A 19,578-nucleotide genomic window follows, 5' to 3' on the forward strand; every position below is an offset into this window, starting at 1 on the left:
GTGCCGGGGTGGCGCTTGCAATCATATTACAAAATAATAGCCACAGCAATTAAGAAAGTGTCATCAAACTTGCGGTTCATCTTGAAGCTTCATGCGAGAAACTGTCGCGCCGAGAATGAGTGTGCAGCGACAGGCGTAATTAACCTCTTTGGGCCGATGCCACTGCGCTGATGTTTCTTGTGACTGGGGGTCACAGGTGCGTTCCTGAGCAACGAGATGAATTAATGTAGGAACGCGATGAGACAGCTTGCAACTTCATCAAAAGTACATTCACATGCACAACCTTCTGTGAACATAGATCCGTCTAGTTCATCTATAGAGCCCTGCAGCTTGGGGAATATTTATACCACACTTTCCACTAATAGGGTTCGAAACAAGGCCTGAAACTCTCCAAAAGCTTGAAAGGAGGTGCTTGAAATTTCAGAAAAGGACTTATATGAGAAATTTTGGCATACCTTTTAACAAAGTTTGGGTTACCATTCCCAAAATGAACAAAACATGCCTGAATAGGCTACAGTTTAATACCCTGATTAATGTGTTTTTCTTATAAACATTGCATTGGAAATTAAATAAATATATGATAAACACACACATATAATGAAAAACAAACCAGGTATACAATAGCTATGTTTCCATCCAAAGTTGCGGATATAACTTATGCGCAAAATTAGAACATAAAACATTTGTGAATAAAGCACCGTTTCCATCCCATGTGTTCAGTAAAACAAAATAGTCACCTCCTGGGAATTTGGCACAAAAAATATCTGTAATTAATTGGAATTTGTTGGACATTTATGAGCGTGTTTTCTTAACGGACAAGAAATGATCCGCCTCAATTGATCCGCATTTTTAGAAATTTTCCATCAAGCGTTTTTTTTAATGTAATATACCAAAATGCAAGCAAAAATATGTGGAAGGAAACATAGTCATAGTTAACAGGGTTTGCCTAAATTTAACTATGATTTATTAGATGCTATTTACTTTGGGGACCAAAACTTATATGGAATATTGGAGAAAATAATTGTTTGATGATGTTTCTTACAATAACTTTTAACATGGCTGAATGTTTGAGCTTGTGTGAATGCAGTTACTATATCTGCAAATTTTGAGAACATTTAATGAGATTATTCCACCATTTAATAGAAAGGGTCCAAATCATTAATAATTCATTCTTTGTTGTCACAATTTAAAAGAAGAATCCGTTTTTCTGTAATAGGGAGACATGCAAAATGTCAAACACAGCAAAATATAACACGTTTTAACAATTACAATAAGTAAATAATTAAATTCAGTTTTAACTAAAAGGACTTACACAACAGAATATGTGAAATGTACTGCATTGTGGTATGATTTTAATTGGCGGACACCAAATGTTGCATCATACTCCAAAAGTGGTGGGGCAAAATGGTGCACAATGGGAATTAGGATTTTGTGATTTTGAGCACTTTACTACATTAAATGTATTTGAAAAGTAAGCATTTACTACAATCTAATTTAGGTATCATTCATTAATATTTATTTCATGCATTTGATCACATTGGTTAATGTTAATTTAGAAATATATGAGAATTTCTGTGTAATTATGTGAGAAGATACAACGAGACTTTTGCAGACATTATGAAGTGGTTTAATTTAACAGGCAGTATCTACTGTAATAGTCAATGCTATTTTAGTATCATTGACTGACTATCAGAGTTCTTGTTAATACTTTGGATTCGATTTTATTTTTAGATTATCTGCATTAGTATTGTAATTGTTACTAGTTTTTTTTATGTCTATATAGTTTAGATTTAGTTTATTTAGATTTATTTATTTAATTACTTCAACTTAAATTAAATGAAAATGAGAAATGTTTCCTTGGCAACTAGCTTAACCCTTTATGGTACGGTGTTGCCATATGGCAACAATTCATTTCTACTCGTTTTCTTGTTATTCAGAAAAAAATACAATATATTGCACTATGGGAATTAAAAGGGCAGCCAATGATGTGCTGTTTATAAGTCACGTCCCTCCAAAACTCTCTTTCCCACAGTCACACGGAAGACACCTGTTGAAGTGCTCCAGAAATTGCTCTATTAACCTCATTTCTAAACATCTCTTCTCAAGGGGGATTAAATTTTTATTCACAAATCAACTTTGTCTAACATAGTTTTACTGTAAATTGAGAAAATATCAATGTTTCCATGTGGCAACGCTGTACCACTATGGAAAAATAGGTACGTATGTTGCTGTATGGCAAGGCTGTACGAATTGTAGTAATGTATTTCCCCATTGGATTTTTTTTTGCATCAACAACATGATTGCAGTTATTTATTTATGTGTAATGTTTATTACAGTATAGTTTTATTTATGTATAAATTTGATTTCTTCTTTTCAGAAAATGAATACAGCAACATTTTACGAATAGGGCAATAGAAAGAGTGCAGAGTTTGCTCTTCCATGTGATGAGAGTGAGGATGAGTTAGCCAAATCATTGGGAATGATAGGGATTAAATTACAGGGATCTACTTCTTTTTTGGTTTGCAAAGAGAGTTCCAATATAAATCTATCAATTTCAAAAGAAAATCATAATTCTATAGAAAAACTACTTTTTTGACCATTTTCCATTGTGGTACAGTATTGCCATATAGCAATGTTTATTATGATTTTAATAATAACCCTTCTAGCAGTTAACAGATTTATTTAGATGTTCAAATGTTAGTTAATAAGATAATCTAGCATAGGGTTAAAATTAAAATAGTTTTTGTGTTATGATCATGTCCTGTTTAGTTTAATAGTCATGTCTAGGGGTACGTTTACACGACAATGATGTACTAAAAAAGGAAATGTTTTTCCTTTTTGTCTTTTGTTTTTCACGTACAGACGACAACGTTCAGATCTGTGAAAACAACTAAAATGCTGTGTTATTCTGTCAGGCCATTCGTTGGTGATGTAACTTTGTAAAGAAATACTACGCATCTACAGACTGAACACGTAATATGCATGAGCATGACGTCACCGTTTAGGTTACGTTATCGTTTTCAAAAACGTGCACTTTGTAACCCCTTTGCAGACCCCCAAAATGCCATTGTCATGTAAATGAATGGCCAAAACGCATAAAAGGTTTTCCATTTTTAGTTGAAATTGGTGTTGTGTAAACGACCCCTCAGTTCTTATTCATTCGTTTGTTACCATGGTTTCTAATAAGTTCCACACCTGTTCTTTGTCTTGTTAATGATCAATTTGAGCTGTTTCTTATGTTGCGTTCCACTCACGCCACTCAAAGTTGGACATTTGGCATGTGAACTCGAGATACATCGATCAACCACAACCTCAGTGAGACGCGTCATTTGACGTCACTTCCAAGATGTCGCAAGTCCTGCTTCTGATGAGCATAAATGTAGAAAAAAGCTTTAACATTAGACATTACGTTTATGTAATAATACCTTAGTTTTTGCAGTTCAACAGCTGATTTCAAAGCGATTTTAAGTTGTTTTTATTCTGTTTTTGCCATAAGTAACACAAAAACATGATATGCACTCGGTGTCGTGGCGACATCATGGGGGCAACATGTGAACATGTCTGATTGCCTGGAACTCAGAGGTCTGATGTGAGACATTGAATTCGCGATATTCCCACGTCCAACCTCGTCTGGAACGCAGCCATTAGTTCTGCCTCAACATATATGTGAATATGTAGGGTTTGCACCGTGGAATCACGATCCTTCTGCGTCACGCTCTGTTTTGGATTCATCTACACACAAATAGGATACTATTTTTTTTATTTATTTGTTTATTTAATCAAGGACAATACACATTAATAATGCATCAATATATAAAGTCAGCCAGATTTAGCCAAATTGGCTGATTTTTATCCGTAATCCCTTGACATCCCTAGGTTGATGTTATGAATATTATCTCAAATGTTCCCAACTCAAAAAAAAAAATTTAAACTTTAAAGTTCAAACTATACAATGATTACCTTAAGAGATTGTTTATATACTTTCAACCGATTTAAGACTTGCAAGTTTGTGTCCAGGTTGTTATACAGTATGTGATATGTGGAAGAAGAGTTCATTCATAAAGCTGCTGTTTCCTTCCAAACTATTTCTAAAAAATCTAAAATTGGCTAAATTAAATTACACTGTGTTAACTTTCTTCACTTCACTTTATTTCTTCTTCTGAGAATCTGTTATTATTTCTAAATATTTAATTTCATGTGTGACCTCAAGTTTCTATCCCTGGAAAAACACTTCTACTTTTGCATCATAAACAACAGCGTAAACAACATTAAACAACAGCCTGTTGCTGACTTTTTGCATTTACACACAAAACAACATCATCAGCATACATTTGACAGGCAGACATTTGGTAAATAATTTACAAACATACTAAACAACAGTGGGCCTAAGATAGATCCGTGTGGGACTCTAATATTAGAATCTAAATATTCTGATGTTGTGTTTATAACCGTTACGATTTTATAAATATGATTTAAACCACATTATGGCCTCAATTGAAAAAAAAATAACTAGATAACATAGAAAGCAAAAAAAGCAAACATGATTTACAGTCCCAAAAGCTTTCTTAAATCCCAAAAATACTGTACCAACTAAACCTCGTTTATCCATCTTTGATTTGATATTTCCCAGCATAAAACTCTATTTAACCCTATGGAAAGTACCTTATGCATTTATTTTTTTACTTGTCTGATTTTATTTTTGAAAAAAATACTCTCAATAAAAGACATACATTTTTCTGTTTTCCGGTCCTTATTTCCATCTAGTCCATCAGGTGAGGATGGAGAGATTTTTTGCAAAAACTGATTATGCATTTCTCTTTGGTTTCCCCCACCTCTGACTCATCGCACACTCGCTTTTTTCTCTCTCTCTCTCCCATCTGAATCACTGCAGGGCGTCAATATAACACATCTCCCTAAATCCTCGCCCACGAACATTTACCACATCACGAGGGGCAAGTATACTCCCACAGCAGGCCATCGAAGTCAATGCGTCTTATATCACGAGGGGCTGCATCCACTGCATTGGCTGCATTTGATCTTTCGGAAAGAGCAGCTGACATTTTAGAGGTGCGAGGGGAGGGAATGAAAGACAAGTGAAGCTGGAAGATTAGAGGGGCAGGAGTGAGATGGAAGAAAGGAAGAAGAGGGACAGAAAACGAGAGGTGTGAAACGGCCTCTCATCTCACCTCTACTTTGAATTCTGCACTTCTTAACGCAAGGTGATTATCTCCCAGAAAACCCCTCATCACAAACGCACTCATTGCTGCATAGACATAGACTCCAAGATGCACCAAACACTCGTGAATCAAAGTGAACATGGCAACAAAATTGACCAAATTTACAATTGTACCTCATGTAACATTTGTACAACCTTTACTCTAATAATAAACAATATGTGTGCGTGTGTGTGTGTGTGTGTGTGTGTGTGTGTGTGTGTGTGTGTGTGTGTGTGTGTGTGTGTGTGTGTGTGTGTGTGTGTGTGTGTGTGTGTGTGTGTGTGTGTGTGTGTGTGTGTGTGTGTGCGTGTGTGTGTGTGTGTCTGTGTTTTGTTGTTGTGAATATGTATCGGTTTAATCAGTAACAACACATTTCCATAGTATGTTTTTTTTTGATACTATGGATGTCAATGGGGACCAGAAACAGTTTGGTTACCAACATTCTTCAAAATATCTTCCCGTATGTTCAACAGAAGAAAGAGCTTAATGCAGGTTTAAAACAACTAGAGTAAATGATGACAGAATTTCCATTTTGGGGTGAACTAACCTTTTTTTATTTTTTATTTTATTATTGTCAGTGTTGAAGTACATAATGTTTTTGTGGAAACTGTGATATGTGTTTTACAGAATTCTTTGATGAATAGAAAGTTTAAAAGAACAGCATTTGAAATAGAAATTGTTTGTGACAGTAGCCTGTGTATTTACTGTTACTTTTGATCAGTTTATTTTGTCGTTGCTAAATAAATGTATTAATTTCTTAAAATAAAAATATCTTACTGTAAAATTTAAGTAAAAATTAGTAAAATTAGTTAACAACTACTTTTTAAATTACTTTTAGATTTTGACCTAAGTTGTTTATAACATTGATTTTAATAGTATAATATTGTACAAAATTGATAAAAAAATACAAAGATACAGAAAAAAAACTGCCATTTTGTGAATATTAATTAATCATGTAATCAATAATTGAATAATATACCTGTTTCGCTGTAAAGCTGCTTTGAAACAATCTGTATTGTAAAAGCGCTATATAAATAAAGGTGACTTGACTCAATAAAAAAGTAACTGTCGTCTGATTATTAGTATTTTAAAATGCAATAAAATCTAATTGCAAGTATTGATTTTTTTGGAATCTGATAACGTAATCCAGATTACCTGTAATCAGTAACTACCCAGCACTGTGCATCTGTGACTATTTTAGTCGCAATCCTGTTTAATTTCTCACATTCATGGTCTCATTATTCATGTCATTCCGAAGAAGGAAAAAGTGCAAAATGAAACTATGAAAACAAATGTTTGCCCCAGACATCAACAGTTAACGTTAAGCAAGAGCCGAAGCAGCCTAGATAAATTGGTATGTACACATTGTTATGTGCACATTGTTACTGTTTTAGCAAACACAACTTTGAGCTTCATTCTCCAAATTCACGGCCAAAAATCCTCCTCAAAAATCAAGACAGAAGTACTCCTCCACAATCAACTGTAAACTCGCATTCAGGTCTGGCTCCTTTCTGGCATGAAACGCCCACTTTTTACAATGCACTCAATTCCCAATAGCTACAATCAAGTCCTGCACTACATTTTTTTTTTCTCACTGAATATTCATATTATGGAAGTACAACGATTTGTGAATGCCATTTCATTCTGACTTTAAAAAGAAAAGCCAAAAACTCACACGAGGCACACTGGAATAATCCAGTCATTTATCTGCACTGACTGGATTTGTTGTTACTCTCTCTGTCTTTCTCGCCTCTATCTCTTACTCTCACTTTCAATCTCACATCATCCCTCCTTCCACCAGCCACCCACTTGCAAACAGCGGGGAATAATTATGGTTTAAGTGGATTATGCGGCCTGCAGATGGCAGATAAACGAAAAGGAGATGAATCAGGACAGTCTATCCGGGCAGAATTGAGGATGAGCAACGGATATCTGATGGGTGGAATGGGATTCCAGGAAGCAGCAGCAACACGTTGTGCTGAGGGCCATGTTAAAATGTGTCATGGTGCCCAGCAAATCAACTGGGAGTCATTTTTGCTCTGGATGAGATACATTTTTGTGGAAAAATAGGATAGGAAAGGGGGGACATTGTTGGGACGCCATCATGTCCTGACACAGAATGAGAATGGAATGTGTCATCCTGGAGGAACTTTTTGGTCCGGTTAAGCTTTTCATCAATGCTTAATGTCTACGATTTGGTACTTTCAAAACGAAGGGGCCATTTACACAACTTTTTATGTGTTTTTGACCATTCATTTACATGACAACTGCGTTTTGAGGGCCTGAAAACACAAACTTAAAAGTGTAAAGTTCAGAAATAAGCACTGATGTGTACGTTTGAAATCAGAATGAATCACCTTTTGAAAGCAACGCAACGCTTCAAATAACAATTGTATCAAATACATTGTTACGCCAGTAGGTGGCGATAATAGACTGTTAAAAACGTATTTGTCATTGAATCATTCACTCAAGAGATTTGTTCAAAAAACCTGATTTATTCAGTAATGAAACAATTAAGTGTTTATGAGTGAGTTGTTGAATCATTCAGTCAAACCAGTTTTTTAAATAATTCATTCAGATGTATTAAACATTTTAAATAGACTGCAGCAATTAACATTATGTCAGAACCTCTAGTAAATGACGTTATTTTGTTTAGTTGTCTGTTCAGAATCGTGACATCTATTTGAAATTCTCAATTTATCCAGAATCGCTCTACTAGCTACTAATTACATCATCAATAATGTAATGATATAATTACTCTCTAAAAAGTATTGGATTACTTATCAATGATTACTTTCTAAATCCCATATCAACGTCGACCAGTTGTACAATACAAGGATAGACACAAAGCTTGATTCTTCCAAATACAATTGCACAAATTATTCTTCAACTGACCAAAGTGTGTAAAGGTTACATAAAAAAATACATTTTAACATTATGATTTGATTTTTTAAAATAGTTTTATGTAGAATTGTTCTATAAAATATTTAATGAAATTACATCAGAAGTAACTGTATATAAATTACAGAAAAAATAAGAGTAATCCCTTACTTTACTTTTTCAAGGAAAAGTAATTAAATTACAGTAATTTGATAACTTAGTAATTTACTACTGGAGAGGTTATATCAGCAACTCATAAGAAACATGTCTTGATCCTATTTCACACCAAAATAAAAACAAAATAAATTAATTAATACTATATGAAATTACTTTAATGAACACTTCTTTTTTGGGGGAAAAAACAAACAAAACAAAATAATGACAATAACAATCAAAAACATTTGATTGAAAAACATTTGAAATACAAAACCAGTATTTTTCTTTAAGCAAAATATTTGTATTTTTCTCATTATTATTATATATACTTTTGGTGTGAAATATAAGTTGTGCGTGTTCTTGGCAGTTTCGTGAGATTAAACAATTTCATTGATGTATACATTCCTCATGTTTTTAAACAAATGAAAATACACATGAACACACCCACAAATACCTCTGAGAGGCAGGGATCTGATATTAAATATTAAGCCTACAAGGCTGAATGTTGGCAGGTTGAACGGTCCGAAATAAATTCTGAACATGTGGGCATTTGAACACATACAAGAGCAAACAGACGAGCTCACGTGTTAAAAATAGCAGCGCTGATTGATTTAAAACATGTTATAATAAACGATTCTTCAGAACAAACAGAGAACATCAGAGCCCAAGGCTGCAAAACATGGATTGTTTTCAGCCACGTCATTGCAGATATCATTCAACTGATGGAGTAAATACACAAAACAACATCAACTGAAACCAACAGAATGATCACATGCAACTGTCCACAAACACACAATGTTTGATTCATTAAACCCCTGATTGAATTAAGCAAATGTCACATATAGTATAGCAAACTGTGTTACAAAACAACAATATTACCATATTTTGAAATGGCTAACCATCCATGCATTCTTTTTACAGATATATCTCACTACAATATGTCTGCATCATATTTTATCCCCCCCCCCCCCCCCCCCCCCCCCAAAAAAGCCTATTTAGAAATAAGATTTTTTTTTTTTTTTTTTTTTTGGAATGTGAGCACATTCCCCCTAATTCTCATTAATGTAATATAAAAAAGCCATCATGGAAGTATTAGTTGTATTTTCTTTAACCTATACCAATTTATAATAAATAAATATTGTTTATTATTTATTAATAAATAAATAATTACACACACACACACACACACACACACACACACACACACACACACACACACACACACAAATATATTATTATGGTTATTTTTATGGTTACTTGAACAAATGTTACTTTCGGTCATTTGAAATGAAATGTCTGAAATAAACGTGAATGATGCAAGTCCTACTCTGTAGAAGAAGAGAAAAGGACCAAGAAGTAGTGATTTCAGTGTGTTACATCAGATTTGCTGCACTGAGGGGTCAAGGCCATATTGCCCATTTGCAATAAATTGGGATGATAATTGGTGTTTCACCTTATGTGTGCATTTTCTGTCCACCACCCCTCATGTATCACCATTGCAGAATTATTGCCGACCTAAAGATCCAGACCTCAGCATATTTTGCATATGGTTATTCCACACAATGTAGCAACTTCATCTATGCAGCTTTTAATGGAAGTTATCCAACAACTGCTTCCCATCTAATCAATTAAAATTAATTGTTAATTATCCAATCCAGCTCAGGCAGGATCAAAATTGACAGATTATAATTTGGTGCACTGTTAATTTAAAACATTGCATATACTAACTAGACCAGTGGTCCTGGAGTTCCCCCAGCACTGCACATTTTGGGCCCGTTTACACAACAGTGTTTTCAACAAAAAACGTAAAAAGTTTTGTGCTTTTTGGCCGTTCATTTACACGACAACAGCGTTTTAGGGGCCTGAAAAAAAAGAAAAAAAGAAAAAAGGAATGGGTTTCAAAACGGGTTTCAAAGTCCAAGTTCTGAAAACGACACCGTTATCGTCTCCATGTAAACTACAGAAACACAAATTTGGGAAACGATGACATGTGCATGCATATCACAGTATGTGTCCAGTCTATAGGTGCGTAGCATTCCTTTACAAAGTAACAACGACAATTACTGGCCTGGCAGAATAATATAGTGTTTTATGTCGGTTTCGCAGATCCCTGTGAAGGGGGATCGTTTTAACAATGTTGTCAGCTGTACACCGACAATGCAAAGGATTTTTTTTTTTCATTTTTAGTACATCATTGTCGTGTAAACGTACCCTTAGATGTCTCCCTAATCAAACACACCTCATTCAACTCATCAGTTTGTTAGTAAAGACCTCAGATGGGAGAGTCAGATAAGAGGGTTTGTGCAGTGTTGGGTGTACTCCAGGACCAGGGATGGGAACCAATACTAGAGCAGGGGTTCTCAACTCTGGCACTGAAGATCCACTGTCCTGCAGAGTTTAGTTCCAACCCTAATCCCCAATCCATACACCTAAACAAGCTAATCAAGTTTTCCAGGATTACTAGAAAGCTACAGGCAGGTGAGTTTGATCATGGCTGGAGCTGAACTCTGCAGGAAACTGGAACTCGAGGGTTTGCCCAGAGTTGCCCGGCATTGTTCTAGACTTTATACAGAGTACCTGAGAACTGCATCCCCTACTGTGATTGCACATAGATGATTGAGTCTACCAATGTTCTTCTTCTTACTGTTGTCTTGCATTTTATTTGGTTTGGTGTGGGGTTTAATTTTTTCTGTATTTGTGCTGTTGGAATATTGTTTTAATGGAAAGCACTTTGGCCAACTCACATTGTTTTTAAATGTGCTATACAAATAAACCAAACTAAACTAAACTAAACTAAACTTCTATCTCTTCTATGTTTGATTGTATTTTAATGTATTCATCGCAATACATATAATCTGTAAATAAATGTTTAAACAGTGAATGTTGGACCCCTGTTCTGCAAACTGACATCTTCTCTGCCAATCGCAGTGATCCACTGTGACAAGTGCTCTTCATCATAGATGCAGAGTCCTTGCAAGCACCTTTACTTTGCAGTTTCTCATTTCTCTTAGCAACACGAAGACAAGTAAGCTAAAAATCCATCAGCATGACTCGAAACATTCCTGTTTCTTCCCGTGATTTATAAATAATTCATGGGAAGAAGGGGAAACCCCGAATAAATCCATCCAGCCTCCCCCACAGAGCTTGAGTCGTGCCCCCCCCCCCCCCCCCATCACTTCTATACTATAATATACAGCAGCAGCAGTGAATACCTAGCATGCTCATAAATAATTTCCCGAGCCCCATCTCTCATGTCGCCTTAGGGAACAGCAATCTGATGACAGCACATGCACAGCTTGAATATTCTCCAATGGAAAGGTGCAGTTCAGTTTGGGAATGGCCAGCATGCGCCTTGCTATCTCTCTACAGGTCTTCTCCGATCAATTTATATGCTTGGGAAAGAGGGAAACGAAACATGCACATTCTGAAATGCAAATGTAAATAGTCAAATGGATGTGGTCTATGATACATAACCAACCAAAACAACTGAGCTTTCAAAAGAAGCTGGAGATTTTTCAACTAACTAAACCCCTATTTTGTGGTGGAGAACGCGGGCTATTCCTGCTTCCTACATCATCACGAGGGTGAATTCCTGCTGCAGTCCTGCTTTAAACTGCTATAACAGGCATTCAAAGAGCGTCATCAATAAAAGAAAGAGAAAAAGAGGGGCAGAAGAATAGAAAACGACAGAAATGTGAAGTCGCTTACCTTATGGTCTGCATCTCCTCTTCTGAAGCCTGGAAGAAGGAATAAGAGGATATTACTGAAACGAACGTGCGCCTGGTTCCCGAAGCTGCCAAGGCATCACTGCGCAGTCTGAGGCACACACAGCCTCTCTCTCTCTTTCTCTCTCGCTCGCACTCTCTCTCCTTCTATCTCTCTCTTTTCTCTCGCTCTCTTTCCCAGTGCCAGTATACTTGTGCACCGATCTCATGTGTGAGGAGGGGGAAAATCTTGACAGATTAAGTGCGAATGGAAGGCACAGTTGCAGCCAGAATGCAGATACACAACATCATGCACGCCACCCCCTCTCCTTCCTCCTCCCCGAGAGAAACTCACTCATAGGCTTCACGAAGATCCAAAGGATGTGAGAACAGACAGCAGACCAGGGAGAGGGAGAAGGTGAGAAAAAGAGTGTGTGAGGGAGAGAGAGGTTTAGGAGGGAAACAGGTTGGCTCATCTGTTGATGGGGATGGGGAGGCTCTCCGGTTCTCACATCCACTGCGTGTTACAGCTTTCTCTCTTGCTCGGTCTGTCTCTCTGCCGCCCCATGAATAATGCAAGAGTGAGATTATGTCAGAGGAATTCACATTCTCATTCAGATTTAGTGTGCAGTAGTGACCAAGGACCGTTCCAGCAGTCCTATTAATTCAACACCAGGCAGGAAGTGCGTGATCCAGTGTAGTTTTGAGTACAAGACATTCAAGTTAGTTTAATAATGTACATACCAATATAAAAAGCCATTATAAAGCCATTATGCTATGTTTGTACATTATGCTAATTTTACTTAGTAATATATTTTTTTGTGTTGCATACATAGACAATATATTCGTTTTACAGACCAAAAATCTCTTTATAGATAAATAAAGAATTTCACATGGATGTCTAACACAGCTGTTGTAATTACACAAAAGAAAGTTTGTTACAATTTTGTGCAGGGAATTATTAGATTTGTCATCTAAATATTTAACTGTGAATTATTTATTTTCTACACCATTTGTAGCACCTAACGTGTAAAAAATATAGCATTACCATTCTTCTCAAAGCCAGTTGATCGGCTGATGCAGGCAACCCAGGAAGATCTTTGCCTCTTTAAAGGTGCTTTATTTCATTTTTTGACTTTACTGAAGCATAAAAATACCATAATATGTTTGCAGATATGTAAGGAAACATGCTGAATTCACATAATCATTTCTCTGAAAAACAATGCTATTCAGCTTTGAAATGTACACTGCGTGTCAGAATGTCTATTTTTGTTTTGGTCTGTGTAATCCCGCCCGCTGCCAATTTAGCCAATAGTATTTTGACACCCCGGGTTGCCAGTTGGTGGAAAATTTAATGTATTACATCCATGGAAGCCAGCAAACAAACTGGGTCAGAGATCGCAGATTCTAAAAAGCCTCGGCATCCTGGAAAGCTCTATGTTCATAGGCATATTAAAATGCGTATAAATCAACTCATCACCTCTTTTCCTTAGCCATGATAGTGTCCATTTTCACTTCCTCCTCTTTTTTTCAGCCCATATAAAAACCACAATTACCAAAGTGTGAGCTCTTTTTGTTTACCCCTGGCCCATGCTGATGACGTTCTTTATACTAACTTGTGTCATAGCCAACGATTCAATATCTGTCATCATTGTAGAGTCTACATACATGTCGTACCCAAGTTTATTAGATCCATGTGGTACAGTGTGATTTGTATTGATCTTATATGATTGAAGAAATTGCTAATCTGTAGCAGGCATTAGTCTTCCTGCCTTCCATTGTCAACTGCGCTCACTCCTGTTGCGTGTCCTCAATCTGGCAACCCGCGTGAGCGTCGAGTTCGGGGGGTAGGGGGAGGGGGGGGATGTGGCGCTTGTATGGGACAACCCTCTCCAATATTTTAAATAGCTGTCAATATTACATACCGCACCTTCAACACTAAGACTCAGAAATATATATTTTAGCTATAATCATCTGTACTTTAAATACCATAAATGGGCCATAGATGGTCCACGGTTAAGAGCTCCTCAAAAATGTTACACATTGTCACGTGACAACTAAAGAAAACTAGGTGAGGACTCAATTGCAAAAGAATAGTGATTTATTTAATAAAAGAAACATAAAGTAAAACAAAAACCCACAAGGGGGAAAAACATAATATAAAACAAAACAACAACTTCAAAATCAAACATACCGGAGGTCACGGGAAAACAGGAGACGTATACAAAACATTAGACAACGATCCGACAAAGACTGCAAACAAGAGGAGACTTAAGAAGGGAACAAATCAAGAGGGGACAGGTGGAAGAACTCAAACAATAATCAGGTAACGAGGGGGAGGGATCAGACAAGGACAAGAGCACATGGCCCACAATAACAAAACACCTATGTGCAACACAAGACAGGACAGGCATGTGACATTGCCCCCTCCCTACGGAGCGGCTACCAGACGCTCCATAAGACCAGGGCAGGGCGGGACGGGAGGGAAACACCAGGGCGGGACGGGAGGGACAGGAGGGACAGACCAGGGCGGGACGGAAGGGACAGACCAGGGCGGGACGGGAGGGACAGGGACAGACCAGGGCGGGACGGGAGGGACAGAACGGTTAGTCCTGGGAGGCCAGGGCGAAGCACACAGTCCATCGGGCGGCCAGGGCGAAGCAGACAGTCCATCGGGCGGCCAGTGCGAAGCAGACAGTCCTTCGGGCGGCCAGGGCGAAGCAGACGACCCATCCGGCGGCCAGGGCGAAGCAGACGACCCATCGGGCGGCCAGGGCGAAGCAGACGACCCATCGGGCGGCCAGGGCGAAGCAGACGACCCATCGGGCGGCCAGGGCGAAGCAGACGACCCATCGGGTGGCCAGGGCGGTGAAGACGACCCATCGGGCGGCCAGGGCGGTGAAGACGACCCATCGGGCGGCCAGGGCGGTGAAGACCCCCCATCGGGCGGCCACGACGGTGGCTCAGGCTCAGGAACAGCAGACACCGGCTCAGGAACAGCAGACACCGGCTCAGGAACAGCAGACACCGGCTCAGGAACAGCAGACACCGGCTCAGGTACAGCAGACACCGGCTCAGGTACAGCAGACACCGGCTCAGGTACAGCAGACACCGGCTCAGGTACAGCAGACACCGGCTCAGGTACAGCAGACACCGGCTCAGGTACAGCAGACACCGGCTCAGGTACAGCAGACACCGGCTCAGGTACCGCAGACACCGGCTCAGGTACCGCAGACACCGGCTCAGGTACCGCAGACACTGGCTCAGGTACCGCAGACACCGGCTCAGGTACCGCAGACACCGGCTCAGGTACCGCAGACACCGGCTCAGGTACCGCAGACACCGGCTCAGGAACAACAGACACCGGCTCAGGAACAACAGACACCGGCTCAGGAACAACAGACACCGGCTCAGGAACAACAGACACCGGCTCAGGAACAACAGACACCGGCTCAGGAACAGACACAAGAACTGTAACAGTCACAAGAACAAATACAAACACAGAAACAAACACTGGCTCTGGCGCTGGAACAGGCGCTGGCTCTGGAACAGACATTGGCTCCAGCTCTGGAACAGGCCTTGGCTCTGCCTCCGGCTCTGGAACAAGCACTGGCTCTGCCTCCGGCTCTGGAACAGCAGACACTGGCTCCGGCTCTGGAACAGACACTGGCTCTGCCTCCGGCTCTAGAACGGGCACTGTCTCTGTCTCCGGCTCCGGAACAGGCATTGACTCTGCCTCTGGCTCTGGAACAGGCATTGGCTCTGCCTCCGGCTCTGGAACGGGCACTGGCTCTGCCTCCGGCTCTGGAACGGGCATTGGCTCTGCCTCCGGCTCTGGAACAGGCACTGGCTCTGCCTCCGGCTCTGGAACAGGCACTGGCTCTGCCTCCGGCTCTGGAACAGGCACTGGCTCTGCCTCCGGCTCTGGAACAGGCACTGGCTCTGCCTCCGGCTCTGGAACAGGCACTGGCTCTGCCTCCGGCTCTGGAACAGGCACTGGCTCTGCCTCCGGCTCTGGAACAGGCACTGGCTCTGCCTCCGGCTCTGGAACAGCAGATACTGGCTCCGGCTCTGGAACAGGAGACACTGGCTCCGGCTCTGGAACAGGAGACACTGGCTCCGGCTCTGGAACAGGAGACACTGGCTCCGGCTCTGGAACAGCAGACACGGGCATGTCCAGGATCCGAGCCAGACGCTCCAGATAGTCCGTAAGTGCCTTGGCGGCCACACAAATGGGCATTTCCGGATCGGTCTCTGACTGGGCAGACTCGACGTGCTCAGTCTCTGACAGGGCAGACTGGACGTGCTCAGTCTCTGACAGGGCAGACTGGACGTGCTCAGTCTCTGACTGGGCAGACTGGACATGCTCCGTCTCTGACTGGGCAGACTGGACGTGCTCAGTCTCTGACTGGGCAGACAGAGCGTGCACTGTCTCTCGCTGGGCAGACGTGATGTGAACAGTCTCTCGCTGGGCAGACGTGACGTGAACAGTCTATCGCTGGGCAGACGTGACGTGAACAGTCTCTCGCTGGGCAGACGTGACGTGAACAGTCTCTCGCTGGGCAGACGTGACGTGAACAGTCTCTCGCTGGGCAGACGTGACGTGAACAGTCTCTCGCTGGGCGGACGTGACGTGAACAGTCTCTCGCTGGGCAGACGTGACGTGAACAGTCTCTCGCTGGGCAGACGTGACGTGAACAGTCTCTCGCTGGGCAGACGTGACGTGAACGGTCTCTCGCTGGGCAGACGTGACGTGAACGGTCTCTCGCTGGGCAGACGTGACGTGAACAGTCTCTCGCTGGGCAGACGTGACGTGAACGGTCTCTCGCTGGGCAGACGTGACATGAACAGTCTCTCGCTGGGCAAACGGAGCGTGAACAGTCCCTGGCATGGCCCCTCTTCTCCGCTGAGTCCTCATTTGGGTCGGATCGTTATGTCACGTGACAACTAAAGAAAACTAGGTGAGGACTCAATTGCAAAAGAATAGTGATTTATTTAATAAAAGAAACATAAAGTAAAACAAAAACCCACAAGGGGGAAAAACATAATATAAAACAAAACAACAACTTCAAAATCAAACATACCGGAGGTCACGGGAAAGCAGGAGACGTATACAAAACATTAGACAATGATCCGACAAAGACAGCAAACAAGAGGAGACTTAAGAAGGGAACAAATCAAGAGGGGATAGGTGGAAGAACTCAAACAATAATCAGGTAACGAGGGGGAGGGATCAGACAAGGACAAGAGCACATGGCCCACAATAACAAAACACCCATGTGCAACACAAGACAGGACAGGCATGTGACACATATCTCCTCTAATATAATATATAGTATAATTTGTTTAATTTATATATTTATTACAAAACAAATTACAGAAAACATGCCTGCTTTTTTTCATATCTATGGGTATAATTATGCAAAACCCACCATCGGCTACTTGCACTGTACTACTAAATTAAGAAATACATTCAAGTTTCAGGACAAAACAGAACTAAAAGCAACACAAGCTCAATTTTAAGAGGCAACATAATAATAAAGCCCACAATGAAGATGAAGCTGTAGGTCGCGCCCAGTTTGAATGAATGAATAAAGATAATGCAGATGGCGTTTCTTCAACATAGCACTTTAGGCCCTAAAAAAACTCTCATAACACACTTTTTATACACTCAGTGGTTTAATTACACTGAACACACTTACAAGGAGATTTTTGTTACATTTTTAAATTTTTAGTCATGAAAATTTCCACCACATAAATGATGTTCTGTATTATATTTGATTCTTGAATGAAATGGCAAATCATTTGTCTTGGTAAGTGTAATTTCATACCTAGCATGTATCTTAAATAAAATTAAATAATATATATTTTTTCTTTCTTTTTTTTAATAATTTGACAGCTTGATTGTTATCACTGTTGACTTGGTAACAAGTACACAAAGAAAGTACAAAAAATAAAAAATTAGCAGGGGAAATCATGTTGGTCACGGTGGAAATTATGCCACAACTATGCGTAATTCATAATGTGTCATAATTTTGGTAAATTTTACAGATTTAATTTCTACACAATAAATATTGAAACGATTTGCTTCACTCTATTTATCTCAGCAAGATGAATAGAGTCAAATATTCAACATGTTCAACATTTTATAATATTATTCAACATATTACATAATGTCAACATATTATAATATTTTTCATAATAAAATAATAAAAAATGAGAAAATTAAAATAAATAAAAGTGTCCGAGTTACAGCATCGTCCAAACCTTGAGCCCTTGGTTTGCACAAACAACTCACACCCCTGCTTAGGCCAATGTTGCCCTGTTGGACCACAACAATAAACAGCAATATTTTGATAGAATAACAAAACCACTAGAATAACAAAACCGAAATGTTTACTCTTACAGTCAATCATAAAATCAGTATAATGCTGTGATAAGATAAAAAAAAATTCAGTAGCACTTTATTTTATACTCCGGTTATGCATATACATACTATGTACTTGTTATAGTAATTACAGTAACGATACTCGGTTACTAACGTAACCTCGGTTCTCTCTAGAGAGGGAACGAGTATTGCGTAAGTTTAGCTTACGCTACGGGAAAGATTCATCTTCTCGAGATACTGAAGCCAAAAAATTATCCTTAATTTTGTATAACTTGTCAACGCAGTGCAGCAGCTAGCAGACCTAGAGCAGGCCATCTCGCGTGCTCATTGGCTGCCCTGCGGGCAACTGCTGCAGCCTACCAGTGCGCCCGGCGTGACGTCACGCCCAATGAAGGGCGCCCGCGCCTTTATAGCGTCACAGCCCACCAGATAGGCGTGGCTTAGCGTATAAAATAGGGGCTGTAGGCTGAATTCTCTGGTTTTTCGACGACTGAAGCGAAGTCGCTCGTGGCGTGAGCACGGCCGGTTACGCAATACTCGTTCCCTCTCTAGAGAGAACCGAGGTTACGTTAGTAACCGAGTATCGTTCTCTTACGAGAGGTTCTCTCGTATTGCGTAAGTTTAGCTTACGCTACGGGAACACTTTGTCAACGCCGTGCGCGCCAAGCATCCACATGAGACCCCGAGCTTAAGGGGAACCCCATAAGTGGAAAAAATAAGGTGGCCAGCCACGCGGGCCATCACTTGTACATAAGCACACATAGGGAATACAGAGCAGCGCGCCGGTCTGTATAGTCATATGGCACATACCCTACTTAGTGCAGCTCAACCAGGAGAGCTGAGTCATGAACGTGATCTGAGCAGGAGATCTGGGCAGAATACACCTCTTTTCAGACTGACAACAGTTTAGCCTGCAAGGCAGGAACTTCTAGGTTATAAAACCTGACAAAGGTAGACGGGGAGCTCCAGCCCGCCGCTACACATATGTCATGGATAGAAATTCCACTGGACCATGCCCACGACGAGGCCACACCTCTCGTGGAATGAGCCCTGATGCCCAGAGGGCATTGCAGGCCTTTTGACGCGTAAGCTGCCGCTATAGCGTCCACTATCCATCTGGACAGGCTCTGTTTCGAGGAGGCAAGCCCCTTGGCGCGCCCACCAAACGAAACGAAAAGCTGTTCCGAACGCCTGAAGGAGGCGGAGCGCGTAATGTAAACCCTCAGCGCTCTGA

The 19,578-nt window shown here is 40.3% G+C and overlaps 1 protein-coding gene across 3 annotated transcripts in view; it reads right to left on the reverse strand.

Moving 5' to 3' along the window:
• The window catches only part of LOC143729668 (brain-enriched guanylate kinase-associated protein), a 36,114-nt gene that overhangs the window by 8,774 nt on the left and 7,762 nt on the right, over positions 1–19,578 (reverse strand). Inside the window, exons 1-2 of one of the 3 annotated variants that reach the window (XM_077221012.1) lie at positions 11,961–12,260; positions 145–204 (exon numbers count right to left, since the gene is read on the reverse strand). Coding sequence is in view for 1 of the 3 variants with exons in the window: in XM_077221010.1 (XP_077077125.1) it covers positions 11,961–11,989 (29 nt within the window). In the remaining 2 variants the exon portion in view is untranslated. Of the gene's footprint in view, positions 1–144; positions 205–11,960; positions 12,478–19,578 lie in introns of those variants that run through there. The other 2 variants (XM_077221010.1, XM_077221011.1) reach the window with 2 other exon arrangements.

Source organism: Siphateles boraxobius, unplaced genomic scaffold (genome assembly GCF_051911475.1).
Source record: "Siphateles boraxobius isolate OS27281-9 unplaced genomic scaffold, OSU_SipBor_1 8, whole genome shotgun sequence".
Classification (NCBI taxonomy): Eukaryota; Metazoa; Chordata; class Actinopteri; order Cypriniformes; family Leuciscidae; genus Siphateles; species Siphateles boraxobius.